The 23,253-nt window shown below is 37.6% G+C and overlaps 1 protein-coding gene across 1 annotated transcript; it reads left to right on the top strand.

The window, feature by feature from the left end:
• The first annotated feature begins 9,878 nt into the window (after window positions 1-9,878).
• On the top strand, window positions 9,879-20,322 carry slc26a2 (solute carrier family 26 member 2). The gene is made up of 4 exons (XM_082177278.1): window positions 9,879-10,175; window positions 14,564-15,169; window positions 15,257-15,996; window positions 17,309-20,322. The coding sequence occupies exons 2-4, from the start codon at window positions 14,582-14,584 to the stop codon at window positions 18,081-18,083; spliced, it is 2,103 nt and encodes a 700-aa protein (XP_082033404.1). The 5' UTR covers window positions 9,879-10,175; window positions 14,564-14,581; the 3' UTR covers window positions 18,084-20,322.
• The last annotated feature ends 2,931 nt before the right edge of the window (window positions 20,323-23,253 follow it).

Below are 23,253 nucleotides of genomic sequence, written 5' to 3' on the forward strand. Positions count from 1 at the left end.
ATAGGTCTTCCTGTTTTTATCTTGATCTCTTTTAGCGAAAAGCGTCTCAATAGTGCCCTCTTCTGTGACCTCTGATGGCTTTCGATGAGGAGGGGTCCTTATCCCAACAGAAATCACAAGGAAACTCAATATTAGAATATACAGCATTTAACAATAAACCTTGCTACATCTCCCTAATGTGTTATTTGCCTGAAACCCGTCTCCTCTTCCAGTGTCTGAACTATCGCATAAGTCAATAACACCAGCTCTTTTGCATCAGTTTACAAGATAGTATCCTCTATTATCCTTTTTATTTTAAGGCGAAGCTTCAACAAAAGTTAAAATTCTCTTATAATATTTCTTTAAAATGTAAAATGAATTCCCAAATCTCTGTTCATCAAAAAAAGTTTATTTAATGGAAGCATAATAAAGTATGTAAATACATTAACATATATGCATATTATTATAGGCCAGGCTTAAAATACAATACTCAGTTTCATATATTTAACAACTGCTCAGTCTCTGTCCAACAAGGGGTCCTTGGCCTATTATGGCAGATGTAAACACAGACGTTTCTAGTGAAATATGCTAAGTTTCATGCAATGCAGCTTGCTGTATATTCAAGTCATCATGGCACAGATATTTGAAAGTAACGGTATTGCTTGAGTACTGATGTGTGTTATCAACACCACAGTTATCGCAGGTTAACACAACATAACCACCCATTTGCAGTGCACTGGCCAAGCAATAACGTTCATTTTGTACAGTTTCTGACATTAGTCTCCTTTCCCTTCCATTTGATCCTCATTTCAACAGCTTTCACCACTTCTGCATATGATACACTATATTTAGCTCACACTTGTTTCACTTGTGCGTTATATGATTTCAAAGCCCTAACATGCAACAGTTGCAACACTTAACCCAGCTGCTTCTCCACGTTTCTCCTCTCCAAACCGTCATGCTCACTTTCACATGCTCTTCTCCTCTTTGGCTTTACACACTTCTTTTCAGCTATTCATTCACCTGCACATGCCTGGTTTCTCCTTGACCCACATTTCTTTTTAATTCCTCTGATGATGATTCCAATAGTACTTCAGTGATCACTCCATAGCTCCATTCACCCAAGACTTCTGCCCTTGTTGCAACTTACTACAAGCTTTTTACATGCCATTTTAAATCTCATAATTATGGAAGCCCATTGCATGGGCACGTTGCATTTCTGCCATGGCAACATTGCTGTCTATGTGCTCGAATTGTGCACAACAGAATTGTAAGACGTGACAGGGCTGTAGCAACTGAGAGATGATGTTCTGACAATTTTTATTATTTAAAAAAAAAAATTTGTGCTGCATACACTCTAAACAAAAATGGTGCTAAATAGCACTAAAAGTGGTTCATTGGCTTGTAATCATAGGGGAACCACTTTAAGTGCCATATAGCACCTACCTTTGTCAAATTGTGCTATGTAGAACCATAAGAGGTGCCATATAGCACCTTAACCACCCCAAATAACCGCTAAAGAACCGCTGAAGTACCAAACTGGGCTTAACAGGTTCTTTAAATGGTAGTGGTGCTATATAGCACCTTAACCACCGCAAAGAACCCCTGAAGAACCGCTGAAGAACCATTTTTTTTTAGTGTGTAGGCATATAGATATCCCCCATTTAGCATTTTATGTTTTGAGGTTAATTTTTAAATAGTCAGATGTCAGATAATTCTATACTTTTCAAATATTGTTTATCCTTATTATTAGTTAATGGCTTGTCGTAGATTTTTCCCTAAACCTAACTAAGTGCTATCTCATCTGACCTAAGTCTACCTGGGCCTATAATATTTATACTCTAGCGCATCTACACATCGACGTCGGCTGAGTCTAATCCTATCCTCTAGTGCATCTACACACCGACGTCGGCTGAGTCTAATCCTATACTCTAGCGCGTCTACACATCGACGTCGGCTGGGTGCTAATACCTGTTCCCGTAACTAGCTTACTTCCTGCCCAGGAATAATCGACAAACAGACCTCAGCAAATGTCCTTCAAATGCTTTAATCACGGCCGGAGGATCTCTCGAGCAGTTCTCAGAGAATTTCCCCCAAGAAGAAGCAAGGCCATAGGATCTCAGACAAATTCCATTGAGAATCCCACCAGCTAAAAGAATACAACAGTTTTTATAGAATAAGGAAGTATGGCAAAAATGTCATGCCGCATTACATAATTTCCCCACAATTTGATTGGTTTTCAGACAAACCCTTCTGTTACTAGGTAAAGCAAAATTTGTTTTAATGATTACTTCATTGTTAATCACAAGGTTCAAGTTTCAATTCCCAAATTTGTTATTTATACACTCACACAACCAAAGTGAAAGGGGTATGGCAACACAACATACAACATTCAAAAACACAGGACAGAACGTTTTAGTACATTGTGTTTCAAAGTGTTATCATGTTAGGCCTAAAAAAAAAGAAGTAAGGTTAGATGTTAGAAACATGGTTAGTTTAATATACAGTTTACTATTTTATCTATTTAAAATCCACCACAGGCTATCAGTAAATTAGCCTAATTATAATCAACACCTGCAAGTGTACACTTTGAAGAGAAAAATGACAGAAGGTTACTTTAATTCAACTTTATTAAAACTGTATATGGTAGCCTAATCAATTTGCACTTCCAAAAGTCATACATTTGTTTAAAAAAGATTCTTTTTTTTTTACGAATATACAAATTTAAGTATAATAAATAACACATAAAAAGCAAAGATCAGAACATTTAATTAACAAGACCGGGTTCTGTACATGGCAGACAGGGGAGCGTAGTCGAAAGCCGGGCGATAAAGGTCGGTAACCGGAATCTGTCCAGGAAACATCCACAAATCCAGAAGAGCAAAGAAACATATGAGACTAAATAGCAGACAAATCAATGAAAAACTAAACAAGCGAGCGAGGCTACATTAGTCACATTCGAAAATGAAGTTGTAGGTTGTGTTTGAATAATTACGTATCTTATTTAGCTGAGGTAAGCTAAATTACTTCAGCTGCAATACTCACTCCTTGCTCGATGAAGAATCAGCCCAACAGGCAGTTTCTTTGCTCTTCTGGATTTGTGGATGTTTCCTGGACTGATTCCGGTTACCGACCTTTATCGCCCGGCTTTCGACTACGCTCCCCTGTCTGCCATGTACAGAACCCGGTTTTGTTCATTAAATGTTCTGATCTTTGCTTTTTATGTGTTATTTATTATACTTAAATTTGTATATTCGTTTATTCAATTTTTTTCTTTTTTCACAAATGTATGACTTTTGGAAGTGCAATTTGATTAGGCTACCATAAGCAGAAATTTAAAAGGCTGATTTTCGCGCTTCAGGGCAGTGACGAGTATATAATGTAGTCCAGTGGTTGTCAAGACACCATTAGGCACAACCTTAAGCAATGGCCCTGAACGGTGGTTTAATGTCAACATTGTGACAATGCTGTAACTTTCACCACACAACGTATTTATAGCAACCTTTTGGCCATGTTGTTAAAACGTTGTTAGAAGGTCGGGTGCGTTGTGCCAACGTTCTGTGTTTGCTGGGTAAGTAACAAATAGTTACTTTTTTAGGGAGTAACGCAATATTGTAACACATTACTTTAAAAACTAACTTCCCCAACACTGGTCATAATTGTGAGATAATAATCCACTATTATGTGGAAAAAGTCGTTATTTTGAGATTAAAAGTCAACATTTTTGTCATAATTATGACTTTTAAAAGTCACCTTGTGTCCTTTGCCTGCCTGTTTGTTCCTACACCCTCACAGCCCTCATGATAATACAATTACTGATCTGGTACCTCCTGGCACCAATCAGCGCACACACTTCACATTCAGTGGGTCTGGGCTGCGTTCCAGTCCACTTTTAGACACGCACTTGCGAACTTCCCTAAGCACTTGCCCTCGGGGGAATCCCTGCCGCCATTTTGAAGTGCGTTCCACTTCATGAAGTGGACGAGGGAAGTTTATATGGACAGACCCTCGTTCCCTCGATTTTGACCGAGGGAGCAAGTCTACTTCATATGTACACTTCAGGTACTCATATGTACACTTCAGGTACCTATATGTCCCACAATGCAGTACGATTGTGACGTCACCACATATCTCGTCTAATCACCACCACAACAAACAACTCTATGATATATTAATTATATATTTTTACATTTAAAACAACCCAAACACGCCTATATACATTTGGATGCTGCATTAAACAAATTCTTAAAGGGGAAAATTTTTTTCATAATAAATCATCTCCATAGCTGATTCCAAGTGATCAAGGGCTTAGGACGTTCCAATTCAGCCCATTGCAGTTTCCGCCAGAAGTGGGCACTCATGCAACGTAAGCAATGACGTACATCTGAGTAAATGAGACGGAGGGAAGTTAGCGAGTGAAGGGCATGACAATTTTGGACTGGAACGCAGCACAGGTCTTCAACAAGGGCTGCTACTGAAAGTTAGGCAGCTGACTTGTTGCCTCGCTGCCTTATCAGGCAATGACTTTGCAGGCAGCATTTGTACACAAAGGTACACTGTAAAACAAATCTGTAAATGTATGGAATTTTACTGTTTTATTTTAGAGGTGTAGGCTACCTCACAAAACTGATTTCTGAGGCACTGTAACAGTTTAATGATCTACAACAAAATAGCATTGGTGATAACTAAGTGAATGTTTATTTACTACAATAGTAATTTCTCGCTAGAAATGACATCTACCCCTAAGATTAGGCAGGCCCTTGGGGGTCTATCATCCTCTGACCGCAGTGACATAAGAAATCTGGATGTCAGTTTTGACAGATCGATGTGTTTTAACAGTCATGTTAAGTCTGTGGTTCGCACCTGTTTTTTCCATCTCAGGAACATTTGCTAAGATTAGATCTATGGTTTCCAAAAAAGAGATGGAGATGCTTGTTCGTGCCTTTATTTCTACACGGTTGGACTATTGCAATGTGCTGTACACTTGTTTGAATAAATCTTCTATAGATTGACTGCAAGTTGTACAAAATGCAGCTGCTAGGCTTTTTGACCAGCAGGAGGTCACACATTACTCCTGTGCTGAAGGCCCTTCATTGGCTTCCTGTTGGTTTTAGAGTACCTTTAAAAAATGTGGTCATTACTTTCAGAGCCTTGCATGGTCAAGCACCCTCTTACGTCCAGGATCTATTACATATGCACACTCCATGTCGGTCTCTGAGGTCTTCAGGCCAAGATCTTTTAACTGTTCCCAGAACACGCCTTAAGACAAGAGGTGACCATGCTTTTTGTGTTGTGGGTCCAAAGCTCTGGAACTCGCTCCCTTTAGCTCTGAGAACTATGAGTACTGTGGAATCTTTTAAAAAACACTTAAAGACTCATTTTTTTGGACAAGCTTTTAACTAACAATTTGATTTGTTTGTTATTGAATTTTTATGGAATCTGATGGTAGTACAGTTGTGGAGTTGTACTAGGTTTGTACTTCTACAGTTGTTTATTTTTATTACTGTGCAGCACTTTGTGACCCTTCCTTGTCTGTGAAAGGTGCTATACAAATAAACTTTACTTGCTTTACTTACTTACATCAAAAGTGGATTTTTTTTATTTTTATAAAATTTACATTTATACAAACTGACCACCAGCTGCAACTTTCAGATTGCATTTTAAATTTCTTAGCTCAGCTGTCACAGAATGGAAAGCACAGGATTGTAAGATTTCAAAGGTAGTGAAAGATACATCTTTGATGCCTTCAAAAATCAATCAGATCTCAGGAGACATGAAGTGAAGCTAACTTTGGATTCGGACATTCCTTGATGCCTTCCTACCTTAGAATGCATCCTCAGAAGGCAGCATTTTTCAGTTTTCGGATGCAGCCATGGACTACATACTACTCACCTGTATACTTACCTCTAACAATACTCCAACGTTTCTCCAGCAATCTCTGCTCCTTGTGTCTCAGATTCATCCAACGATCCTCTTCACTGCCAATAAGCCACTTTCCATATACCTGTTTGGACCATTCCTGGAAGTTTGTGCTCCCCACGTTCACTATCCACAAATCCACCATCTCCAACAATACCTGCAACACAGTAAATACTTTGCATCCTAGAAATAACTTACTCACCTGCTTTTCCATTAACACTGCAATAAACCGGTGTTGTCATCTCACCGTATTGCGTCTATATTTCCTAACATTGTCACAGTTATGACTTTTTATGACTTTATATTTTCTAATTATGATTATCTGATATGAATTCAAATTTGAATTGCAATGTCTAAATGGGTTTCCTGAACACCCCTGCTGCTCAATTGCATTGTAGTGGCTCCATAATGTGCTCAGATATGAACTTTACCAGGATAGATTGTTTGGAACAAATTTTTGTTTTAGGACTAATTAAAAAGTGGATTCCAGACTCTGTGATAATGGAGAATAACGTATGCACCATACTTTCAAAGAGTAAAGTGAGGGCTTTTCTTTCATGATGATTAGGAAGGAAGAGGGCATTTCAGTAGTGAACGGAGGAATTTCAATGATTTTAGGGTGACTTTTCCATGATTTCACTATTTTAACATGACATGGGCTATTTTTGCCTGAATCTTCACCTGCTGTTATGATGTAAAAAAAAAGAAAAAAGATCTGTGTGACCATCATATGACAGTAAAAGAGCACACATAATCCTTAATATGGAATTGTATTGGAATGTTAAAAGGGTGTTGGTCGAGGATAAAAAGATGATGAACAAGTCTAAGAATGTTCCACATATGGTTGAAATACCATCATTGGACTAGAGAGATAACATTCTGAGAGTCAATAGGATGCTGTCATGGCTGCTGACCTTTTCCTGCAAGAAAATAAACCTCATCAAATACAATTAGTATATTTGTCTCTTATTCAGAATATTTTATTCTGTGCTTTCTGTTTATCTTGAATGTCGTAACATTGTCCATTGAAGAGCTGTTGTATGTACTACGTGTTCCTGAAGCTTTGACATATTTGTCATTGGTAACGTCACTGCATGTATGGTTTGTTGACAGTTCCTGTAAGCTTGGCTCTAGTTCCTGTAAGGGTGTTAGTAAAAGTAAAACCAAGGTCATGGGCACAATGCCAATATCTGTACTAATGTAGGCTTAGATTGAATGCACGAGAAGTTGGATAAAAATGTCTTCCAGATGTGTGTATGCGTGCAATTGTAGGATTGCAGTAACATCTAACATTTAGAGGTGTGTTTGTAATACTGTAAATCTATATGCAGGTTTTATCCTTCAGTAGATTTGATGACTCGGTTGTACACATTGCAGTTTTGCAATCATGTTTTCAATAGAACCATTCATAGAGCAATACACTGTGGCGTGTCTATAGTTGTATAGAAAAGTTATTTGGCGTAGGCCCTGTCCTTAGTCCAAATCGGAAACAGATTCGGCTGATAGCCTATGACCCTATAACCTATACCCCTGGATGGACAGACCTAGGCTGAATTCGAAATCGCCCTCTATACCCTCAAATAGGGCATTATTTGAGGGGACAGACATTTGTAGTGGTGTCTGAACCCATAGTGGACGTTATTGAGTTCACTTATTCAATCCCACATTGCACCGCAATAGCGAGTGTAGAACCATTGTACGCTTAACGGCTGTCCGAATTCGCTCACTTCTTTTCATTCACTCCTTCAATTGAACAGTATTAGTGGACTAACGTAGGGAATAGTGAATGAGGGTTCAGGGGGCGATTTCGGATTCAGCCCAAGTAATGAATGAAATAGCTTTGCCATCGAAAGAATAAATTATGACATTTTAAAATATCTTATAATAGAAAATAGTATACAAATATTTAAAAATATGATTGATTTTACTGTATTTTGATCAAATAAATGATATGTATATACGCGTGTGTGTACAGTATGTGTGCACATATATACTGTATATGCACAATTATTGCCACAGGAATGTTGAGGAATGGAAAGATTACACACCAATGCACTGCATCAAACCCCTCCCTGTGTTCTAGGAACATTCACACACACACACACACACACACACACACACACACACACACACACACACACACACACACACACACACACACACACACACACACACACACACACACACACACACACACACACACACACACACACACACACACACACACACACACACACACCCACACTGTGCTCTTTGATTCTTCAAGGGGTGTGTGGCTGCATTTCCTCGAGTATATGTGGAATTTAAAGGCTGTATATGGATTATAACCTGTGGCCTCACAGCGGTAGAGTACTTACACTTATGATGTATATTTTGGTGCTCAGCAAATCTGTCAAGGAAATGTTAAAAACTTTAGTAATCATGCTGTGGCTCAAAGGTGATTCTCATCTGGGTCATATTTCACACAAAATCAAAAGAATAAAATCATGAAAATAATCATGTCCAGACACATTTCAACGTTTTGAGAGAGACGTTTTGATAGTTTGTGTATTGTCAGCCTCATTCCAGTGTATTGATTGTTGGTTAATCAGATCTTTTTGATTAATAAAATCAGTTCTAAAAGTAAGACAACCACAAGCTTTGATTAACTACCCTGTCCCTGAATGTTTACTAATACTGTGTAATCATCAAATATCTGGCATATTGTGTATGTACTGCTAAGTAGTTTACAGTAAAACCAAAGTACATTTGCTAATTGCAATCACTTATCCTTTATGGTCCTCATAAAGTGCTACTGAGTGAATGTTGACTTAACATGAACCCAGTCACAGCTAAATAAAATTAGAGTTCCAATGTTGCCCCACTGATAAGAACAAACATACAGCAGATCTCAATATACTTTGAATCCTTTAGCAAGACTGTGCAGATGCTTCTTACACTTTTGTCCCGTAATGAGTGATAATATTCACCATCTGATTTCTCTGATGAAGAAGTTGCTGGATTTTTGTAAATTAATTGAGTGAGTCAAGGTATTGGTAAATTATGTAATAGTGATAATAAAGACTGCTGATCCTGACATTGATGGATTGATTTATTCTAATCTCTTTCTTGAGCTGCATGTGAGTAGTCGCACCTTTCACAAACTTTGTTTTGTCTTGTTGACATAAGGTTGATTGTGTCAATCTTCTGACAAGGCCTCACTTATCAGAGGATTTTGTATTGGTCAGTTGAAGGAAACACAGATGTATTGTTAAAACAAATGTTTTCAATATTTCCAGATTCTCAGCTAAACCCAGGTTGCTAAATTGCTGCCTTATTTATTTATTTATTTTTAAAGTACAATCAACTTGGATGTTTAAGTCATTTTAACTTAAATTACATTAAACTGACTTAAACAACTGAGATGAATCTTGTATAACGAAAAAAGTTAGAAATTGCTTAACTTATTTTGATGAGTTACAGCAACATAATATGACAACACAACGTTGTCATAACTTATTGATTATTTTTATTTTTACAGTGTAGTGACTTTTATTAGAACATTAATCCTAAATCCTTACCAGATAATTAACTTAGAAATGTGCAATGAATTAATTAGAAATGTTATGAAATTTAAGATATACACCACTAGGACCCCTTGTACCATTATGTAACATTCATTACCCTAATTCATCTCTACTGACAATAAGGTAAATCAAAGCAGTTTTACATAGTTGGCATTATATCATATTCATTTCTAATTCAGACTTGGATGACAAAAAAATTTATATAGGCTACTATTGCGAGGGTTTAACTTATGACTATTAAATAGACAACGCTGACGTTACAGCCTTCCAGTAACGTCGATTAGTCTTATTAATATTCATGAGCAAAACAGCGCAGTGAATATGTCTGCTTGTGGCCAATGAGTTCGACCTATTGGGCGCACAAAATTAATATTCATAAGTCAAGCCTTCGCCGTAGTATTTGCGCAACCCGGACACAGGATCTGTAGAAACTTTGTGAGGTTGTGCTGTCGACCTCCGAAAACTATATGAATACTGAGAAGACAGTGTTGTTTCAGATCAAGCCAGGAATTAGCAGTCACGTGACCAGTGGTAATAGCTTTTCGCTGTCCACGTGATATTACAAACTGATGGCTTCATATGTCACGGAATCGATCCTGAACTACAAGTATCTGTACATGTAACGTTAGTCAAACAAAACTCTTGAGTGATTCAATGTCTCTCGGATGACCATGACTGAATGAAACGATCTCGTTGTGCTGACGGTCTGAGGTGAGTTTTCAACACAATCTGTGCAGCTTTTCCGTCAGCGGATTTAATATGAGTCAACCGTACACGTTGCAGTTTTGTTTTCAATAGTGCCATTCATGAAGTTAGACCACAGATCATGAAACAAACCACTGTTATATTACGTCGTTTCTTTCATATAGGCTACTTATTTTTCATATATCAATTTATTGCATGATATTTCATACATTTTAGACGATTATACGAGAAGTTTAAGTTTGCTGAAACTTGATGTGATCTTGGAATTGATATATTTATCGTCGCGCTGTATTAATCTATGTAGGCAATGCAGAGTGCAGATTGTTATTTATGAATGTTTGGTATCATTTGTTGAGATTAGCATATGAGCGAGAGAAACGGCACCAGTATGCAGTTATTCAGACTATAGCGATTTTTTATTTGCCACAAGTTTACAGTAAAAAAGTAAAAATACGGTTTCTGCAACGTGGCTTTTCTGTTAGTATAAAACTAAACTTCCTTTGATCATTCAAGGCTACGTCATCTGAATTCCACGGCATCTTTAAGATGAGATCATGGGTTATGTGTACCCGTCATCAGTAGGCTTTCACTAATTCATGCCACTTGGTTTATGTGATTTTTAAAAAGTAAATTCGTAATGTAAAAGGTGAAGCCAACCGCTCAATCTGACTTTTAGGTTTCACATCCTTCCAAATGAGCCAATTTGCCTACATGTAGTGGGCTGATTTATGATCTACATTTCTTTTCTTTCTTTTTTTTCTTCTTTTTTTTTTCTTTCTTTTTTTTTAATGCACGACCATGACCTGTGTGTGTGGCCCCAGACTGAACGTTATCATGTACAGTGACGCACTTTACTGCCAACTGGACCACAAAGTATACCAACCAAAAGGGCACTTGTTTTTCACAGCTTGTTTTCTTCAATAATCCAAAAACCAATAGAAAAATCCTATTGGGTTTTTGTCGAGGGAACCAGGGTGATGATAACTTCTAGGTTGGCCTACAAAAATACATTTGCCTATCACTGCAGCACTCTTTTGTGAGGTCTGGTAGATAGCGATATCTATCCCCACTGAGGTTTTGGTGCAGATTAACCTCAGCAGGGTTCCTATGAAATGTTTTGAACTGGATGTTGGTCTTCGCTCCAGGTGGTCCTGCTTTTCAATCCAAGTACAGAACCTGTGCTAACAAAAGACACAAGTTTCTTTCTCATTGAGCTTGTCAAGTGCCTCAAGGTGTCTGTGCTCAACTCTTTCCCTGCCAGGAGTTTTAAGTTTCCAGCCAGCACCAGCATTTATTTTTCATTTTTACAAAAATGTCATGGTCCCCCAGAAGATTTTGTTGTATGAATATCTGAACATGCACTATATATCAAAAGAAAGAACAGAGCCTCTGTTTTAAACAACAAAACATTATTCTAGCTTTATGCATTCTTTTTTATCAACACTTTAAATGTTGGTAAGTTTAATAAAAACAACATTTTTAACAAAAAGCTGGGAAAATTGTATTTTTGTCAGAGACTACATCTGAATCGGATTCAGAATGATGATCAAAACATAAATGGAGTAGATTGATTCCATCAACACCCCAAAAGCTTCACAGTCCTATTCCTCATCCTGGGTCGACATTTCCTTCTGTAACATTAAGCAGTTTTGATTTATGCTGTTTAATGTTTGTTGATCGTGTTATTTTACATGTAATATAAGCAATGCTTCTATCAATGGTTTCTGCTTTTTTTTCTCGCACGTGTTTTGATCCAGAGATTCAGTACTCTTTCAGACGATGCTTAATAGCGTCCCCTACCGTATAACAGTGAATACACGGAAAGCTGGAAAATTCTGTCAATGGCGGGGAAGCGTTGTGACATAAATTACGGAAAGTTTGTCAATGGCAGGGAAAGAGTTAAAATTTTCATTGTGTGTGTATGTGTGACTGATCAATGCCAGCATCTCTTGTTTATTTTCACCTGGTTAGACTAGCCACATTGTCAGGAAAGAAAGAAAAACTGACTCAAAGATGTTGAGTGACTCTTGGTCACCTCTGCTACCCTCTCAATGTGTAACTCTGTTTGATGAGACGTAATTCAAACAGCTGGGGAAGGTTGATTAATGTGTTGGAGGGAGGCATCATCATTTTCCAAGCATGGTTGCACTCACGGTTTAGGACATTCAGGCCTTCTTATCTGCTCCTCTAGTCTAAGAACCTCTTCAGCATCTCCACAGCAACTACTGATCCCGACTTTAAGTACTTAATGATCGGGCTGATTTGTATTAATTGGAAATACTGTGGCACATCCGGTTAGTGTCATGAAGATGATCTTGTTTCTTTATACACTTTTCTTGGGGATAGGCCATTACTTTCTATTCTTTTGCAATTACATTAGCAAACCAGCCACCTACAGTAAATTAGTTTAAATTTTTTAAGATACTGGTAATACTTTACAATGTTTTTACAAAGTTTTATTTGCTAACATTAGCTAACTAACAATGAAAAATACCTTTACAGCTTTGTAGGGGCTGTTTACATGACACCATTATCAACTAAAAACGTAAAACGTTTTATGCGTTTTGGGTATCTGAAAATGCAAGCTTTTGAAAAAGTTTCAAAGTGCACGTTTTTGAAAGCAGTCTCCGTGTAAACAACCAAAACATGAATCTCTACAAAAGATGACGTCATGCACATTCAAATTACGTGTTTAGTCTATAGTGTTTCATCGGCATCTAATAGCCTGGCAGCAGAATACAGTGTTTTTTGACGTTTTCGCAGATCCGTGTGAATGGGGATCGTTTTGACACGGAAAACTCACGGTTTAAGCATATCGTCATCGTGTAAACGTACCCTTAGTTAACATTAGTTAATGCGCTGTGAATTGACATGAAAATTAACATTTTTATTAAATAACTTTAATAAAGGTTAATAAATGCTGTAAGAATATATTGATTATTGTTAGTTTGTTAACTAATGTAGTTAACTGATAACAAATTAAACCTTATTGTATAGTGTTACCAAGATACTTAAAAAAAAAACTTTACAGTTTTGGGAATGTGTTTTTCTTCAGTAATTTTTTTATTATATCTATACACTACTGTTCAAAATGTTGTGCTCAGTAAGAATGCACTAAGCCTTTAATTATTTGATTAAAAACAGTATTGTGAAAAGATTTACAATTTAAAATAACTGTTTTTCTATTGTAATTTTTTTAAAATTTGTTTTATGTATTTTATTTCTATGATGGCAAAGCTGAATTTTCAGCATCATTACTCTGGTCTTCAGTGTCACATGATCCTTCAGAAGTGAGTCTATGCTGATTTGCTGTTCACTCAGTGATGTATGACCTTTTTCACACATGCATTAGAAGACATGAAGAATGCAAGCTGCAGTCCATTTGAAATTGATTTGGCGTTAAGCATTATGACTATTATTATGACAAATAATAATAATTGTTATGACAAATATTATAATACGTGTGATAGAGAGCATGCAAAGAGATGCATTTCTTCAATTTATACCACTATATTATACACCAATATTTGAAAACAGTCCAGCTGAGTAGTTAATGTACTCAGTTTATGTACTACGTTATGCCATTTATGTACTGCTAAGTAGTTCACAATTCACCCAAAGTACAGTTTTTACTGCTCTATATAATCATTAATCCTTTATGGTCTTCATATGTTACTACTGTGTGAATTTTGAAGTAACGTGAACCAAATCACAGGCAGATAAAATTAGAGTTCCAATGTTGCCTCACTGATAAGGACAAACGTGCAGCAGATCTCAATAGACTTTGAATCCTTTAGTTGGAAAAGTAGCGAGACTGTGCCAGATGCTTCGTACATTTTTGTTCCTACAGTCATAATGATTGATAATATTTGCCATCTGTTTTTTTTCTGATGAAGACGTGTTTTTTTTTGTGTGTTTTTTTATGGATTGAGAGAGTTAAGGTGTTAGTAGATGTGTTAATAATGTTTCTATAATAAAGTCTGCTGGTACTGACATTGATTGATTAAATTATTCTAATCTCTTTCTGAGGCAGTGAGTAATTTATTGACATTTATACAGCAAATGCTCCCCCCTTCCCTCCCTCAAAAAAAAAAGGGTCAGAAAAGTCCATACAACTACCTCATGCCAGTGTGGTGCATTAGGGGCATAAACCTAATTTATAGGCTAAAATGTGTGTTTTGTGTTTCAAGGGAAAAAACAAGATAATATAGGGACTTATAATAAGTCAATAGTAATCATACTTAAGATTTCCAAAAACCAAACTACACTCTTTTCTCTATCTTTATGAATGTGAAAAAAGTGTTACTAAGATTCTTTATATTTTTATATATGTAATACAAACTGATTTCTTTTCAAGTCAGAGTAATTTATGTACTTTTTGTGTCCTATTTCAGCAAGAGTGTCTGGACATTATGCCAGTTGAAGAGGTCTGTGATAGCGTTTCAGCAGAAGATGATGCTAATACGGGGTTGGATGTTCCTTTCCTTTTAGAAGAGTGTGTAAAAGAGAAGGTGCCATGGAAGGAGGTGTTGAAAAGGAAGGTGGGAAAAAAGTGTTCCTGCAGTCATGCTCGAGTCAAAGCCCTGCTCGTAGACTCCATTCCAATCATAAAATGGCTGCCGCGATATCACTTCAAAGACTGGATCATTGGGGATGCCATGTCTGGCCTCATCGTCGCCATCCTGTTGGTTCCCCAGTCCATCGCTTATTCTTTACTGGCAGAACAAGACCCTATTTATGGGCTCTATACTTCCTTCTTTGCCAGCATTATCTACGCCCTGCTGGGAACCTCCAGGCACATCTCTGTTGGGATGTTTGGGGTATTGTGCCTTCTGGTGGGACAGGTTGTTGACAGAGAACTTACTCTGGCAGGATACACATCGGACACCAATCAGACCATCATGGGAAATTTGGACAACAGCACTGGTCTAATCTGTGACCGAAGCTGCTATGCAATCATGGTGGGAGCAACACTAACTTTCACAGCAGGAGTCTACCAGGTTGGTCCATCTATCAAGGTCAAGCTTCCTCTATAAAATTTTTTAAATCTCTAATTGTATTAATGTCTTGCTCTGCTTGGGTTGCAGGTGTTAATGGGTCTCTTACAGGTTGGCTTTGTCTCAGTCTTCCTCTCCGACTCTCTGTTGAGCGGTTTCGCGACTGGCGCCTCTCTCACCATCCTCACATCACAGATGAAGTACTTTCTGGGGCTTCACCTTCCTCGTGTCCAAGGCTGGGGTTCGCTTATAAAAACCTGGATCTGTCTTCTGAAGAATCTGGGTCATACCAACATTTGTGACCTCATAACAAGCGTGATCTGCTTGCTTGTACTTGTACCCACGAAAGAGCTCAACAACCGCTTCAAGGCTAAGCTCAAGGCCCCCATTCCTTTTGAGCTCTTTGTGGTCATTGCTGCTACTCTAGCTTCCCACTTTGGAAAGTTCAAGGAAACTTATGACTCGGCTGTAGCTGGCAACATTCCCACTGGCTTCATGCCACCACAGCTTCCGAACTGGTCTCTCATACCCAATATCGCTGTTGATGCATTCTCGATTGCCATCGTTGGATTCGCCATTACTGTGTCTCTGTCAGAGATGTTTGCCAAGAAGCATGGTTATATAGTGGACCCTAACCAGGAGATGTATGCCATTGGGTTCTGTAATATCATTCCTTCCTTTTTCCGTTGTTTCACGACCAGCGCCGCCTTGACCAAAACTCTTGTGAAGGAGTCCACAGGTTGCCAGACTCAGGTGTCGGGGTTGGTGACCGCTCTAGTGCTGCTGCTCGTCCTGCTTGTTATTGCACCTCTCTTCTACTCGTTGCAGAAGTACGTATAAATTATGGCAGTTTCTCTTGCATGAACTTGGTAATAAATAAATTGTCAATGTAGGAAGAGTCAGGATCTAATCATTTATTAAAAAACATTAAATAAAAATGCAATTATTCATACAGTGATTTGAATACACCTTTGCAGGGCTTGACATTAACACCCGCCAACCCTCCAAATGCAGGTGGACTTCAGCAGTCACATTAGATATAATATATATTTTTTATTTTTTTATTGTAGTCTTTTAAAAAGGCATCTGAAATGATAAACTAAGTGCAATGTAGTGAGGTCGAAAATATCGATTTTTCGATACATATCGATACTGAAATATCTGAAACACTTTCAATATTAACTTTCCGCAGAATAGATACACAATACCAGCTGCACTTTCTCTATTTCTCATCTCTCCGTGAGCGAGTTACACACACACCCGCCTCCCCTTCACTCCCAATTTCATCGTGGGATTGCGTGTATTGCACGTAATTTTAAGCATTCCTGCAGATTTGTGCTCACACCCAAAGTGTGCGCAAATAAAGCCGCCTCTCAGTACTAAATTGAGTTCTTTTTAAATTCTTTTCACTGCTTATTGCACTTAAATGACAAAATGCTGGTCTTGGGTTGAGTATTCACGTAAACAGTCAGTTATGTTTTAAGTGAATGTAAACAGATGAGAAGGAAAACTCATGAATAACAGTATAAGGGATCCATGTGTCAGGTCTTAAAGTGACAGCAGCCTAATATACCTGTTGCCAAATTATGAAATGATATATATATATAAAAAAAAAATCTATATGCCAGTTTTTCCCCATGGTATTGATATCAAAATTGTGGCCAGTGAAAATGTGGCTAGTAACTTTGGAAAAGCATTAGCCACAGTGGCTGGTGAGCAAAAAAGTGAATGTCCTGCATCTACAGTGATGAACATGCTTTTACTTTCTGATTTGGAAATGCATATTTAGGGGGCATAAAGTAAAAAATAAAATAAAAAAATCTTGGTGATTGAGCTCTCTTGATACTATAATTATAAAAAAAAGTCTCAAGCCAAATGAAAAAATTGTGCAGCAGTTTTGTTATAAAATTATTATTATAATTTCTAAATTATCATGTGATGTGAACAACATGCAGAATAAAAAAAAAAATTATATATATATAATTTTTTTTAAATAATTTTGAGACCTTAACATTTGAGGTTGTTTCAGACACACAAGTGTCCTTGGAAAGTATTCAGGTTTTCACTCCCAGTCCCATTTTTATCTTGAAACTGTGTATTTCCACTATACTTCTCCTAATTTCATCCTCTTTAACTCTGCAGATGCGTTCTGGCCGTCATCATAGTCGTCAACCTCCGTGGGGCCCTGCGAAAGTTTGTGGACATTCCCAAAATGTGGCGTGCCAATCGAGTGGACACTATCATCTGGCTGGTTACCATGTCCACATCAGCCCTAGTGAACACTGAGCTAGGCCTGCTGGTTGGAGTTCTGGTCTCTGCATTCTGTGTACTAGGCCGAACCCAGTCTGCCCAAGTCCATCAGCTGGGCCAAGCAGGGGATCGTGAGATCTTTGAGGACATTGGGTTTTACAAGGGCCTTCAGACCCAACCAGGAGTGGCTGTTTTCCGATACGAGGCTCCCATCTACTACGCCAACCAAACTCTGTTTAAGAAGTCACTGTACCGCAGTGTGGGACTGGATCCACTTAAAGAGAAGGCCAGGCGTAGGAAACTAGAGAAGCAGAGAAATCAGAAACAAGGTGGAGAAGACCTGAAGCAAGAGATGGATGTGTCCACCAATGTGTATCTGCTACAGCACACCAGTTTACACGCATTGGTCATAGATTGCAGTCCAGTGCTGTTTCTGGACACTGCTGGAGTCAATGCTTTGAAAGAGGTATGCAAGGATTACAAGGAGCTGGGAGTCAATGTATTTTTGGCGCAATGCAACATCTCCGTCATTGATTCTTTGCGAAGGGGAGGCTACTATGACCCAAAGAAAGGAACCAAAGAAATTAAGTTTCACACTGTTGGTGATGCCATCTCTTATGCCCAAAGCTCGAAGTCAAAGAATGGTGATTGTGACACTGTTGTGTAATAATTTGTTATGTATTGATTTGTAAACAAAGTTGTCTTTGAATTTTAATATTTGTCTGTTTTGGCATAATATAGAGATTTATATGTAAAGGTACCCACACACTAAAAGATAATTGGGCCCAATTCTCCCCTTCCGACTATCCTAGGTTAAAGTCCCGATTATCTTGATGGTTCTACAGATTATCTTATCAGATTTTCCTGTGGAGTGAGGTGTTAAGAGTGAATGAATCTGTTCAGAAGAACATCGGGGCCGCACTGATCTCAAATCGTAAATATCCATCATGTTGAACATTTACGATCAGAAATCCTGTTGTGTACAAACGCTGTAGATTGTCACGTGGAACTAAACGATACCAAATCAGAAAATGAGCTGATGGAAGACGAAAGCATAACACGACTTCATCCAAACCTTATTCTGCGAAAAGCAGTCCAAACACTATTATTGCCATTTCTTCTTGCCATTTTGCAAGGTTTCCTGTGTTCACAGTCGAGACTCTGGTTGTTTGTATATGGAATCTGTTAGTATGTGGTGTGCTTTCTTGGTCACATCGCGTGTCTCCACACACTATAGGAACAAAATAGATTTAACAGTGTTTTTTTTTATTTATTTTTTTATCGCCATGTTTGTGGTCTCTGAAAATCTGATGAGATTTAAAAAATCTTGTAGTAATGATTTCAGAATTATATAGTTGAATTTAACTAAGGGATAGTTCAAAAAGGACGATTCTGTCATCATTTACTCACCCACATGTTGTGATCATTTACATTTACATTTATTCATTTAGCTGACGCTTTTATACAAAGCGACTTACAATTGCCTACAATGTGATCTTCTGTGGAACATAAAAGAAGATAATGAACAGTGATTTTGACCATGCAGTGAATAATAATAATAATAATTATTATTTTATTGAGTGAATGTGAACAGTGAATGTCAGTAGGGTCCAAAACAACGTGCTTAATTTTTAAATAATATTTAAAAGATTTCAGGTAATACACTGATAATAATTTCTTTAAGGTTCTGAAAATGGATAGACAATCATCTGTTCACATCTTTCAACAAAAATGGTATAAAAAAAAAGATGTGCCTTTAAGGTTAGTAGTTCAAACTTTGTTAAATGTAGGTCATTGTGTATCTCATGACATTTATCTTAAAATTATGTATTTACACATTTTATAGCACATTTAGCTTAATTTAAGTAGCTAGTTCAGTAAGGGCTCGGTCTTTCTTCATGAATATAAATGGTTTATGCTAGACAAGCTCTAGCTTGTATATTTACTCCTTATCTCCTTCCAATCTAGTTTTGTTGCTCATGCAGTCAGAATTATGTGATATATATAATCTCATTTGTGACATTTACCCAGCTTTATGGGTACTTGTGCAGGTTTAAATGACCATAAAGCTTTGATATATACTGAGCAATTGTCTGGGTGAATGCAAGTTGAACTCTTTCACCCAGTCACCATATGTTTACCTCAATTACAGAAGCACCAGATGCCGATGTGCCTTGTCACTGTGACTGTGCAGCCACAGAGTAGCTTTTGAAAATGTGCATCCTTTCTTTCTTTAAAGGCTTTGCTAAAGAGGCCAAATATTGGCCAGGAATTTGCTTTTGACTCAGCTTTTATTTTCTGTAGAGAGTAGAGCGTTTTAATGGCATTACGTCTGACCTGTTGAACAGGTCTGAAGGAACTGGAGACACAGCTGGATGATCCAATGATACTGTGTACTAAGCTCAGGGAACTGACACAATGTGTCCTCCTATTGGCTGAATTACAACAGGGTATGTTGTTAAATGCTTCTTAAATGCTGGAGCCTTTGCAATGAGTCATTGATCAAATTGTCACTGTTGAATTGTGTATTTAAACCTTTTAATGCATACTGGGAACTATTTATGTAGTTCTAAGCTCACACATTGTCTATGGTGATGCTTTATTTATTGGAAAATTTCTAATGGTTTTAAGTTAATGCTTTTAGATTCTTTTAGTTTCTATGAATCTTAATTTCTTGGCATTATAATTACTGCATCAGCTCAGAGTCTTTACATAATTGTTACAGATGTATTTTATTTTCTTAAAATATCTCTATACAAATCCAGCTATTTTCATATCTATGCAACTATACGACAACATATTGTATGTTTGTGATCATAGATATTGATGGGAAATCTAGGCTATATACTACATTTTGTCTTTACAAATATGTCTTAGTACAAAATAAACAAAATGTTTAAAGAAAACTGTTGTCTTTGTCTTGTTGAGAAATATCCTAAGGCTTTACTTTCATATTGCTTTACTGACTTTATATTTTATTCTGTGCTTTTAGTCTAAATTATATTCTTTTTAAAGTGAAATTGAAGAGTGAGGGGGAAAATCATTTATTGTTTACTTTGTGCTTTAACTCAAAGCTACCACCAGTGTGCAGCATTGTTCTGCCACAGATCATGTTATTATGCATGTCTTTAAAGGGATAGTTCACCTAAAAATGAAAATTCTGTCATCATTTACTCACCCTCATGCTATTCCAACCTGAATGACTTTCTTTCTTTTGTGGGAGGCGAAAGAAGATTTATTTTGCTTTTGATAATAAAGATATTTATTTATTATCTTTTGTGTTCTGCAGATAAAAAAAAGTAAGTCATAGGTTTGGTTTGGAATGAGGGTGAGTAAATGAAGTCAAAATGTTTATTTTTGGGTGAACTATCTTTAACTTTGAAAATACTGACATATCAGTGCTGAGAAACCTCCAACCTCCAGATTTATGGTATAACGCAGATGAAAATGTACTAAAATTCCAGTGTTTTATTAGCTTCTGACAGGTATTTTTTTATGTGAGTGTTCTTAAAGTTTGGCGTAAGAATTATGCATGGCAGCACATCTGCAATTTATGATGCCTTTAGATTCTATGGCCAGTTTGTCTCCTGTCAAAAATATTTTATATTGGTCTCATCTCAAAGGCTGCCAGAGAGAAAGGATGTCTCAAAGACATGGAGCATCTCAATGACATTAGCAGGTGTTAGGATGGCAAAGACAGCAGCTGTCTATTCTTTCATCAGGATTTTGAAAAGGACGAGGCCTATGAATACACACAACCTGTGTTAAAATGCAAAAAGGCACTACAGATAAGCATTTTTTCATTGTAATTTAATTTGTAACATCATTATTTCGCATTTACGTAAATATGTTTGGTAACACTACTATAAAGCATGCATACATAGGTGTAATTTGCATGTGGGACAGGTAGGACATGTCCCCACCACTTTTTGCCAGTGTTGATATTGTCCCCACCACTTTTTGCCAGTGTTGATATTGTCCCCACCACTTTTTGAAACATATCACGGTACTAATTTACCGTGTACAGTAGTTGACTAGTATTCATTTAATTTGTTTATGTTAAATAAGAGGTGATCTGATGCTGAAATGTGTTGTTTTTTTAAATCATGAGTGCTCGTGGTTTCCGCCTGTTATCAGTGGCAGTAGCTCGTGCACAGAAAGATGCTCTATTGCTAACCGTAGACTCGTTCGTTCCATTGAAATCACAAAACAAAATGCACACAAACATGTCCCTGCTCTTGATATACAATCACTAATGAACATCTTTGGTTTTAATGAGAAAAAATAAATAAACTATAGGGAGGCAGATTAGAACCCGTTCTGGGTTCTAATCTGCCTCCCTATAGTTTATTTATTTTTTGCACATATTTATCTCTGGCACATAGGCCTAACAAAAGTTCTACCACCTGACCAGTACAATGTGTAATTGTACAGTGTGTTTCTAATACAGCGGCTGTGGGAGTGACGGTAAAGTTGACATCTTTCTCTCTTCCGACTGCCATTATCAATCGCTCTCTATTTTTTTCCTCTTTTGAAAGTTGTGAAAACATTATTGTGAAGTTTTTCTTTTGCTATTTGAGCAAATAGGAACATGAAAAATATATTTAATGAATTCTCTCATTCACCACTATAGAAGTTTACCCAACTATGATGACTTCCGCTTCGGAGAAACCCGGAAATGTGAACTGGTCAATTGTATCATAGTAGATGTAAGGATGAAACAATCATATTAAACATCAGTTCTATGTCGATAAATTAAACTCAATATACTAATGAAATTAGATTTCTGGACTTCGTAGTGTTATATTTGTGCTATCCCCTTAATGAATGAATCATCGTTTTTCAACGAATTGGTTGAATGACTGACTCAACGATTCACTCATAATGAACTAAAGTATGATACAAGCATTTTGCATGACCTCATTTTAATTAAAACCACAAGGAATATTTGTACTTTTTAAAAAAACGTCTCAGGTTACGACATGCTGGGTAATGCCCCAGGCATGATCAGTGTCTGAAGAGCATGTGGAAATACGACAATGAACTTGACATTGGCCGGCGACAGCCTATGACGTACTACTGGTGCGACTGTGAGTATAAAAGGGAACCTGTAGAACACGTCATCGGCTTCTTGTCAGAAGGAGACACGCACAGGAATCCCTGAAGCATGGCAAGGGGACGCAGTGTCTCGTTCCCCTTCTCAGGGAACCATAGTTACATGCATAACCTGAGATGTTCCCCTTTGAATGGGAACTCGCACTGCATCCCCCAGAAGACACTTTGTGGAACAAGTACCCACTCCGCCATGCTGAAGGGATAAGTGCCTTATTGGCTGACATTAAGTCAAAGACTCTAGGGAGCCAGAGCTGCATACCTTACCAGAGAAGACACGGCGGGCACCCTTCCTCACTTCCCTGCAGGACTGAGTCAAAAATAACTCAGCCCACAGGCAGAGCTCGAGGGTGTGGCATTCCCGAGAACACCTTTAAGGGAATGTCATAACTGAATGTAGATTCAAGAGCCTCCAAAAAGCATTTCAGAGGGAAAGCCACTGTATACTGCATAACAGATTATAAGAAGTGGGAACGCGAGAAGCAATATTGCCCATTTTCCATATAACCAATATACAATTCATTATACTGTAAGGATCACAGCTGAAGAGGTGGGACGTGAGCCACGGGAATAACCCATCCTCTTCATATACATCTCACAGCCTTAAGTGCAACACAGAGAGAAGGCCACTCTGTACCAATGTGTAACAGATTATAAGAAGTGGGAACATGAGAATCAACACTGCCCATCTTCCATATATTCATTATATACAGTTGTAAATCATA

Source organism: Leuciscus leuciscus (genome assembly GCF_965113295.1).
Source record: "Leuciscus leuciscus genome assembly, chromosome: 8".
NCBI classification, from domain to species: domain Eukaryota; kingdom Metazoa; phylum Chordata; class Actinopteri; order Cypriniformes; family Leuciscidae; genus Leuciscus; species Leuciscus leuciscus.

Excerpts from the sequence above, each read along its gene's own strand:
- slc26a2 (XM_082177278.1), top strand. The coding sequence starts at position 14,582 with ATGCCAGTTGAAGAGGTCTGTGATAGCGTTTCAGCAGAAGATGATGCT. Across the intron at positions 15,170-15,256 it reads TCACAGCAGGAGTCTACCAG|GTGTTAATGGGTCTCTTACA; the intron begins GTTGGTCCATCT and ends CTTGGGTTGCAG. Across the intron at positions 15,997-17,308 it reads CTCTTCTACTCGTTGCAGAA|ATGCGTTCTGGCCGTCATCA; the intron begins GTACGTATAAAT and ends TTAACTCTGCAG.